The sequence below is a fragment of the Sitophilus oryzae genome, unplaced genomic scaffold (assembly GCF_002938485.1).
Source record: "Sitophilus oryzae breed Bouriz unplaced genomic scaffold, Soryzae_2.0 scaffold_1582_pilon_pilon, whole genome shotgun sequence".
In the NCBI taxonomy this organism is placed as follows: domain Eukaryota; kingdom Metazoa; phylum Arthropoda; class Insecta; order Coleoptera; family Curculionidae; genus Sitophilus; species Sitophilus oryzae.
This window is the reverse complement of record NW_022146261.1, coordinates 308513-319063: the sequence shown is the minus strand read 5'-3', so window position 1 is coordinate 319063 and position 10551 is coordinate 308513. Positions and strand designations below refer to the sequence as shown.

General features: G+C 36.9%; 1 protein-coding gene across 1 annotated transcript; it reads right to left on the bottom strand.

Annotated features, from left to right (window-relative positions):
• Nucleotides 1-823: 823 nt before the first annotated feature.
• On the bottom strand, nucleotides 824-1431 carry LOC115879623. Its single transcript, XM_030896520.1, has one exon. The coding sequence runs from the start codon at nucleotides 1382-1384 to the stop codon at nucleotides 860-862; it is 525 nt and encodes a 174-aa protein (XP_030752380.1). The 5' UTR covers nucleotides 1385-1431; the 3' UTR covers nucleotides 824-859.
• Between the last annotated feature and the right edge of the window lie 9120 nt (nucleotides 1432-10551).

The window sequence follows — 10551 nt, the reverse complement described above, 5'->3', positions numbered from 1 at the left end:
AGGCTAGACAAGTACTTGGCGTTGCTCAATTTGTCCAAAGTCTCTGAGACCAGCGGTAATGGATAGCTGTCTCTTTCTGTCACGGAATTCAATTTTCTGTAGTCTACACAGAATCTGTACTTTTCTGTATTCTTCTTCTTCACCAAGACTACAGGTCACGCCCAAGGACTTTGACTAGGTTCGATAATGTCTTGTCTCAACATCTCGTCAATTTCCTTGTCAATGTACTGTTGAATGACTGGTGAAACTCGGTAGTATCTCTGTCGTATCGGTGGTGCGGTCGAAACTATTTTGTGCTCTACAGCGTTGGTGCAACCAAGACCATCTCCCATTAAATCCTTGTACTCGATCAGTAAGTTATTCAACTGGACTTCTTCGGTCGGTGTTAAAACTGTGTCTCGTTCCTCTATGCAGTTAATCTCATCAGGGTTATCCATAAAATGCCATTCATTCTGTCGTAGGTCCGGTACTATTCCCATCTTGATCCAAAAATCAGACCCTAATATCAACACATGGGGCAACTCAGGCACAACTACGACATCTATCATCTTAACCCTGTCTCTCACTCGCATAGGTACTTGAATAGCTCCTATACTATTCACTCTCTGACCATTCGCTACTGTACAGGAAGTCTTAAGGGATGGATCCAACTGTATTCCAAACTTCTGGAAAATCTTCCATCCTGGTTGTCCAACAAATGTACGTGAAGCTCCGGAGTCTAATAATCCTAAAATCTTAAGTCCTAAAATATCTACTTCTAAATACGGTCTCTCATCATTACGAGCATGGCTTAAAACGAAATCTAAAATATGTACAAAATCTTCGGATGGTCTTTCACGGCTACTTCTAGTCCGAAGACCTAGGAGCGCCTGTTTGCGTTTCCCGAGAACCTGCAGTCTCTTTTCATGTGGCCCTCTCTCTTACAACCATAGCAAATCAGTTTTGCTGGTTCTGCACAACCAATTGCTCTGTGTCCTGGCTTCTTGCAGCGGTTACATATAACTTCTCTCTGGTTACTACAGTGAATGTTACTTGACTGACTGGTTTGCGGCGGAGATACGTGTAATTCATCGATATCTTGACTTATATCAACATAAGCCAAATCTGGTTCTAATGATTGATTTTTCCTAAGTGGAGGAGCATAATCTTCGGTCTGGATACGGTGTTCTATCCTTCTACAGAGTGTCTTCAACTGAGCTAGACTGGATATCTCGAAAGCACCAAGTTGGTTTCGATATACAGGAGCAATGTTACGGAGAAGTATGGTTAGCTTGGCATCTTCAGTGATCGGGTATTGCAGTCTATGAAAATATCTATTCATAATGGCCATATATGTTCCAATAGTTTCGTCTGGGCCCTGTGTTCTACGTTTAATCTCCTCCATAAGCTTTTCCTTGTATCGGACTGGTTGATACTCGTCTTTAAATCTAGTTACAAGTTCACTCCAAGTCTGAACTTCTGTCCTACAATCTTGATAAAACTCATAAGCTCTCCCTTCAAACAGATCAATTCCAGACTCAAGTAATATCTCTGGGGTCACATTTCGGGCTCTGCTCAATTCTTCACATCTCTCGAAGAATGCAGTCACGGACATCCCTTTACCATCTCCACTGAATTTTAGATTCCATTTATGAGGTAGTATAAGCTTGGCATTCGAGAAAATATTCGGTACAGACGGTGTACTACTAGATATAGGTACAGCTGGCGGTATAGAAGCTGTAAAAGAAGTGCTGGGTCCTGGTGCATTGTACTGAACAGGCGGCGGTTGTTGATTATCCTGTAAAACGCAAAGGCTTAAAGGTACAGGTGCGGCTTGACAATCAGCTTTAGTAGATTTATCCTTAAGTTCGATAATCAAGTTGAATGCTTGTCCAACTAGTAGTGCTCGTATACTAAACTCTTCCGGTGTAGTACAAATCATTCGGTCTAGTCTATCCAAGACATGATTCAACTTTGTCTGTAGCTTCATATAGGATCCGCTTTTGCTATTATCAGCAAAGCCTGCTACTCTCTGTGTCATGTCATCCAACTTCTTAGTCAATGCATCGACATCTTCTTGAAATGTAAATGGATAAGGTGGATAGTGTAAGCTTTCCCCTAATTTCTCCATTTGTCTTGCCAGAGCTAATCGAGCTCTCATTTCCTCAACAGTCCCAGTACTAATACCTCTATATACTAACTCATAAGTAAGCTCATCTCTATCGAGACGATTAATTTCGACTTTACGACTCATGTTTACTATATTACAATTAACCAATAAAATCACTAAAAATATTTATCAAAATATTTAAAATAAGTAAAGTACCAATCAATCAACAATGTACATAAAAAAAATTATATATATGTATACAACTAAATGCAATAGTCAAATCCGGTCAATATCAAAATCAAGAAAAATGTCTAAATCGGGTAATGTCTTAATGTTCCAAGAGCAAGTATAAAGTATACCGGAGAAGTTTCAAATAAAATAAATGTATTTAATATTATCCAATATTAAATAAAAAAAAATATTTACAGCCTTGTCTCATAAACTCAAAAACAATCTAAGTTACACTCAAGTCACTAAGCTCAATCAAAACGATTCAAAAAAAACTCAACAGGTCCCAACTATAAACTACGGTTAGTTTAAGTGGTCCTAAAATAAAACAGCTAGGTCCCAGATCGGTTGGGTACCAAAAATTATACAACAAATCAGCCCTAAGCGTTGGGTGCTAAGAATGGCCCCACGTTGGGCGCCAAAATTTGCCACACCCTTTCTTATTCGAAGTTCATTAAAACACAAAGTTTACTTAATCTGAATGAGTTACATAGAGGCCACTAGCTTTTTAATTTTAACAGCCAGTAGACTTCAACACTAACCTCGAACTGTTGAGTGCAACTACCATGAACTTCAAATATTACTACAATTCGTTAAACTTAAGTGACTCTAACTTAACTATGAGACCAGACTGTAAATAATACTACTAAAAATATTCAAGCAATTTATTAAAATATCAACAAGTTTATATTTAAAGAAATGAAATTGAAGTTAAATGAAATGTAAAGTTAAATGAAATTTAAATCAATAAGTACTAAACCTATGACGTCAAACCCCCTTATCTAACTTAATACTAGATACAAACAGGGTGGTTTACAATAAGCAAATCTAAATCTAAACAGTCTTACTCTAATCGATGTACAATCTTGAAACAACTCGGAGTTCCTCCGGCTGAGCTACGTTGTATAGCTACAGGGTGGCTACGGCGGTGCACAGCAGCTCGGTGTACTGTCACTGGAGCCACGGATGTCAGCAGACGTACGGATGCCGGCCAGGTGTAGGACTTCAAGAGGTGAACATAAAAAAAACCCTAAATAATATTGGTTGTCTTAGAAAAGAGCCTCAATTATAGAACAAGGACTAGCACAACGTGTAGGAGTTAATAAAGGTAATAAAGAAGGACTAATCAAATCTGAACTTTACCTCAACGAGAGTTTATGATGTCCATCGGGTAACTCTACACACGGGCAACAGGAACGGATGGAATTCTGGACTGTTCTTGTGCTACGGTCTGGATCGGTCTTCTTGCTCTACAATTACGAACAACCAAATAAGATTTAAGAAAGATAACACTCAACTAATCTTTCTACACCACGTGGGCGTGGAAAAGTCGAAAACCAGAAAACAATATGAACAAAAATCAGTTGAGCATTGACTTAGAATAGGCAGAAGAATTATAGCATACCTTGGAACTGTCGGGGACTTCTTGGGCACGTGGAATCGGAATATCGGTCGGAAAATTTGGCTATTTAATCCCTTACGGAAATTGGTCGCTGGTCCATACAAATCAACAAAATCCAACCACGTCTCTAACCAAATGTGTTTCGGAAGCCTTAATCCTTCTCTAGGAAGACCTGTTAACTACCAACAGGAAATGCTTCACGAAACGGCAGCCAGTTCTTCACGACGACACTCTTCAGTCGGTGGATACACAAGAAGTCATGCAAGGATTCGATTTCCTTCACAAAATCAGATTTCAACCGGAAATCTCCCTCCAGGATATAGATAGAGAACTATATATCTCGACTAGTCCAACTCACAAAAAGGCATAAATAAAAAACGACGTTCTAGAATATTTTTCATTGTCATATTTCATGTCCGGTCAATGAACGAACTTATTCACAAATTCCCACCATTAAATGAACGAATTGCACACTGCGATCCACATCAAAAATAACCAATTTAACTACGAAATTTTATCTGATAATTATAAAATTTCAATAACCAAAACAAAGGATAAATAAATCCAAAAACATCTGATTTGATCTGACAGTGACAAGGGACAAGTGATTCTAATGCTGGGCGGCATCCAGTGATAATATTCTGTGGCTCTATAGCGCGGTGTATATCGGGTTGCATAATTGTAAAATTTAAATAAAATAATATTTAACAATAAAATTATAGTAAACATGATGCAAAAATAATAGCTATTTGCGATATTTTATGAGCTAGCACACAGAGGTCGTTGCGAGGAAATTTGACTGTTACAAAGCTAATATAAAAAAGACAATGGAATTCCGATTTTTTTTAGTATTAATTCAATTATTTATATTAGATTGGATTAAATATGCTTGATTTATTTTTCCTTTAGAGACTATGATGACTTGATGACTTTGGACACGCTGATGAGAATATTATTTTTTATAGGCTTATTTTTAACCCCAAAAATTAGACACACCCCAATTTCTACCTAACCCTCACCTCATTGGTGCAAACATAATCCCACCCTTTTCGTCAGCAACTGATGAAACAGGTAACAAGGAAAAGTTACCTACTTACGGATATCAGTTACATCCAAATAGTTGTCCAGTGAAGACCTGTATCCAGTACATCAAAAAAAATTCAACGATGGACACATTCTTATACAAAAGCTACATGTACAAGAACTTATTTTTTGGTGACGACCGCACGGATGCTGTTCTGAGGAGTTGGGTTTGCTGCAATTCCGATTGTTTCGCCATAATAAAAACAGAAAATTCAACAGTAACTAAAGAAATTTTTGAACATATTCATGCCCCGCCAAGTCAAGTAGGCGCTGGGCATTTAACAGGACAAGTGAGTGACAGTGACTTGAAAAGGACCAAGATCTCAAAATACCTAAGAAGTGAAGACAGAAAGTGCGACTTGAACAGTAACATGCGAGTTACGGTGATGCGAATAAATTTTTTGGACAAAATTCAGCAATATAGAAACCAGCCGGACATGTTAGCAGGAATAAAGGAATTGTTTGAGAAAGAAAGTGAGCTGTGGGATATGTGGGATATGTACTGAAGAATCTAATACGTTAGAAAGGGGCCTCCTTACAAAGCTAATACGTGGCTAATCTTAAAAACATATTTTAGTTATTTTTTTTGTAAAACCTATGGGTAGTGTCTACGTCTATAAGTTTTAATGGTTCAAGCTTAAATTAATTTTATTCCATAGTAAATTATAATAACATATAGGTATTTTTGTTCACCGTTGTTTTCGTTATATTTTTTTGCACTAGGTAGGTACTTTGTTAAATCGCTTAACATCGGGTTTTATCAAGTATATATTTTTAAAATTTTAACATTATTAATTTTTCCACCCTAAATTACCTATTATTTTTTATAGAGGCTTTTTAAAGTGGTATTTTTTCTGTTTAATCAGAAGGTGATGAGGGTACATGGTGTAGGAAAGTCCACACCCCAATATGGCCGCTGTGTAAATATTTTAAAGTTACACGATGAAAACCGACGTTTGCCGATGTCTGTGACAGATGACCAGCGGTTGTTTACCTGATTTAAACGAAAACTTTTTCCTTTAATCTCTATTTTTTATAGGAAATCGCATCATAAATAGCTTAATTACTGCTGTTTTGTTTTATGTTTTTTAATAAACACCATTGTTAACACATAAGTTAAAAATACATTTCAATAATGTTTTTGGTATATACTTACGCGCCTGTGGCGGGGTATAAGGCATGGGGGTTGTTGTGGTGATCCTATGGTATTTGATATAGAATCACTGTATATAGCAACCCCTGTGATCTATACCTTTAAAGATCGCGCACACTATACCTACACGGACCGGCACGGACCAGACCAGTAGAATCTACCGGTGAAGGTGACCGTGTTATTTAATAGAGTAGAGCACACTAGACCAGCACCAGCACGTACCGCCACAAGCCACGACCGTCAAAACAGGTCGTGTCGGTCAGGGACAAATATGACCAGCAATATTTATGCCTGGTCGTGCTGGTCCGACCTAATGTGCGCACCGGCGAACCAGCACACCTCCACAAACATGCAAATATTGAAGGGTTTGTCAGTATTTCGAGTACGCTAGCTGGCTCAAGTCGCATGATGTAGGTTAGATTTCGTTTATTTCTGTTCGAACCTTCAAATCGTTTTAAATATGAATGAAGAAAAGCTTATTTTACTGGTACAAAAGTATCCAGAGCTGTGGGATACGAGCCACGCATTTTATAGAGACCAAGAAAGAAAAGATGCTATATGGGAGGAGATAGCAAAAAATAACTAATCAAACTTGATTTGTGACATTCGAAAATATTGGAAAAACTTTTCTTCGAATCTTTTTAATTCAGGAAACAAATGATGAAATTCGCCATATTGCTTTCTCTTTTGAACTTTATAGGGTGAACCCAAAATCTTCTTTTTTTCTTAGCTTCCTCGTCTTTTTCACACAACATGGCTAAAATAATAATTTCTTCCTCTGAACTGATGAACTCATTTTCAATGAATTTCTGATGAACTCATTTTCAATACTTCTATGTTGCACGCTCTAGTAGTTGAGCCTTGACAACTGTACTTTTTTCGAAACTCTCGCTTATGTTGCTGGTCTGTGGCGGTAAAGTGTGCGACGTCATGCAGGATGCAGGTTTGTGCTGTGCTGGTCCGTACTGGTCTGTGTAGGTATAGTGTGCGCGATCTTTAAGACAACTTTAAAGGAACGAAGACCTGCACCTGTAGTTTATAGGTATAAGGCGTAGGGTGAATGTTGTTATATGATATGATATTTGACATATAGATAATAACATTTATTCTCTGATCTATACCTTTGAGACATCTTTAAAGATACGAAGACCAACACGCCTGTAGTTATTATCGGATATATAAACATGTAATACAAATAATTTTAAAAACGCTTGTGGCCTCATTGGTTAAGGTGCTGGCATGGTGGTCGAGAGACCCGTGGTTCAAACCCCACACAATCCAGAACTTTTTTTTATTAAATTTCAAAGACCCTGTGGCACGCCGATAGTTCCGGAGGCCGCCGTCAGGCGGCGGGGTGGTGGCGCGATACGACTGGTGTCTGGAGGGTGGTTACACCGTTGCCAGATGCACAGCGAAATGCGGTGTTGCAAAATCTAAAAATCAGTAGATTTAGGGAAATTATATCTACCCCATGTTATAAGATTTACATAGGGTGCGGTGCTATGGACGGGGAAATTTCCCTAAATTTAGGGAGAAAATGGTGGTTGACCTTGGTCTCAAGTACCGCCACCTACTTATGAACGAAATATTTCTCCTTCAAATCATCCTTCTAGGAATAAAAAATAACGTATAAAAAATGTATTAGAGCTCTTGAAAAATAAAAAAAATCGAGTATATCAAGAAAAGTGACAAAACTTTATTTGTCAGAGCTATTTATTTTAGTAATACAGTTTATATGGGACCATAGGTAGGGGTGCTATCCATAGAGGGTACATAATCATTTCACTATTTATGTTTTTCGAGAGATTTTCTTTTTTCAGAATTTGCAAAATTTCGACTTTGGTTTTAGTGAAAAATAACAAAATCGATTCTTTGAAAGCGAATCTTAAATTAGTGCAATTATTTTTAGCGGTAGTATATTTTGACCCCAGAAACACGATTATAAGTTTTGTCGCGATTTTTTTTTTGGAAAATTTGGAATTTTTTGAAAAACTTTTACTTAGTTTTTAGTAAAATAAAAACACTAAATGACACACACACTAATGTTAGCATCATCAGCAGATGATTATAAACTAGCTATTAGTTTATAATCATCTGCTGATAATGCTAACATGGTTAGCGAAACGCGCGTCCAGTGTAAAAGTAAAAGTGTTTTGGTGTATTGTGGTGATTTAGTGTTTTTATTTTGCTGTGTAACACCAAAGGTTCCAACCCTCAACTGTAATCTAGTTTTTAGTGTTAAAAACCATAATTCCATGATAATATGGCAACATACCTAGGTAGTAGAATAAATTTACTAGACAGAAAAACACGAAAAGCTCCAGTGGTTCTCAAAATTTAAGCAAAAACAAAAATTTTTGAAAATTTTTAAAGGAATATAACTCGGTTATTTTGGAGTTATTTGAAAAACGGTAAAGAGAAAATATGTTTCTTTTATCGAGACCACCCTTAAAAATATTTGCACTTATTCAAGACTCGCCCTGTATAATACCCGGAAAATCAACAATTGCTAACTTTCATAATTTTTTCAATAATTTCAATTCCAAACTAGCGATCATGATACATGTTCGTGCAACGCGACGGAGATATAAATTTTTTTAAACAATCATTTAAGCCGGGTCTACATATGTAGCATCTTGGTGTATTATATCTCCGTCGCGTTGCACGAACATGTATCATGATCGCTAGTTTGGACGCCGAATTAACGCGATCATATGGTACACCTTTGTGATACCGTATCTGATACATGCCAATCCGAATTTTGGCGCGTATCTTAACACTGCGTATCGGATACACGTATCACGATCTGTCATTTGGACGTGTTTTGATACAGTATAACGATACAATTGACTTGATACGCCGTGACCCGTCTTGAGGCGGTTTTTCTCCGATCATCAAAGGGGCATTGAGGGTTCGCTGACAAGAATTGATGAACATGATACGACGATACAAGGTGATTTGTTGTACCGTACATATACAATGATATGCACGCAATAAAAACACTAATTTTTAATCAAGGAGCCTCGGAAAAATTGATTTTATCGTCTAATGTTTTTTGTGTCTTGTTTAGGCCGGTTAAAAAATGTCCAAATTGGAGTTTTACACATATCTCAATTTTTTCAAATGGAACGAGGGCGATTCATTATAGCATATTTAGGAAAAGTATTTTTTTAAAATTAAAATTTTAAAGTTTATAGTTCTCTGTGTAGTGTAAGTTATATGTAGTCTTAGGCCTTTTGGTATTACCCCACTATCCCTACATTTACAAAGAAAAAATAAACTGTTCTCAGAATGTTGTAATTTTATAAATTTACCTTCTAAATTTCTAAATAATAGACATATATGAGGCCCATACCTGAATTGTAAAAAATGTCTATACCGATGTGGCGGATTCATCTCTCCAAAAAATCCTCTATGCGTATTTCGCCACTGCAAGAAAATCTACAAAATAAAATAATACTTTTTTGTAAACACTTCTGCCTTTATCCCAAACGGAAACTACTTGTCCGAAGTTATGTTTACAGTTACAGCGCTTTCAGATGGAGCGGAGCGTCCGCGCGGAGCGTCCGTCGTCTACCATGAGTTTATATGAACAATTTCACATGGGTCGCGTATGCTCCGTCCGGATGAGCTATCTTGAAAAAACATCCGCGGACGGTCCGCTCCATCTGAAAGCGCTGTTATACAAATTTGCCTAACGAACAAAAAAAATTCCTAACGTTTCGGAAAGTTTATCTCTTTCCGTCGTCGGAAACAAAAAAATACAAAGAAGAAAGAAAAAAATATTTAAAATATTTAAATTCAACTATTCGAGAACAATTTAGGTTCTTTTAAAACAGATACGTCTACAAAAACCGTTGAAGTTCTGTTAAAATGACTTTATATCAAGTTAAACTTCAAAATTAACAATTACTACCTGATAACAATTACTTAATAGGTAAGGTAAAACCAAAAAACCCAAACTTTCTCTATGATTATTTTTATTTTTTACGTAGGTATGTTACGTTTATTCATGTTCTGTTCTTTAAAATCGAAAAAGCGATTGCCATACATTACTAACATCTACAGATGCATGAGCAATACATTTATTTTTATGAGATTGTAATGTAATATTATAACAAATACCATGCGAATGCGATAAATTTTACATTGGCGAAACATCCAAACCCTTAAATGTTCGAATTAAAGAACATAAAGATTATTTATCTTGGCAGCGCTCTCCATTATAGTGAACAGCAAATTGCGGGAGAGAGGTTTGGGCATTAGATACAGATACTACGGCGGTCTGTTCGATATAAAAGACTCAGGGCAAAAACACGTACAAAATTTATCACAGAGCTTCAATACGCTGATGACTGTGCTCTAGTTGCAAATACGTTGTGTACTCCCCCGGAAGATCACAACATGCTATAAAAATCGGGCAAGAACTATTGGAATATGTGGCGGAATTCAATTACCTCGGCAGTTTGATTTCGGAAAAGGCCAATATCGACTCTGAAATTCAACACAGGATTAGCAGCGCCTCAAGAGCATTCTGTAAATTAAAAGACAGGGTTTTCTATAATCATGACTTGAGCACAAAAACGGAACTTGCAG

Bases quoted from the DNA above. Each gene is read 5' to 3' on its own strand.
- LOC115879623 (XM_030896520.1), bottom strand. From the start codon at position 1,384: ATGGAGGAGATTAAACGTAGAACACAGGGCCCAGACGAAACTATTGGA.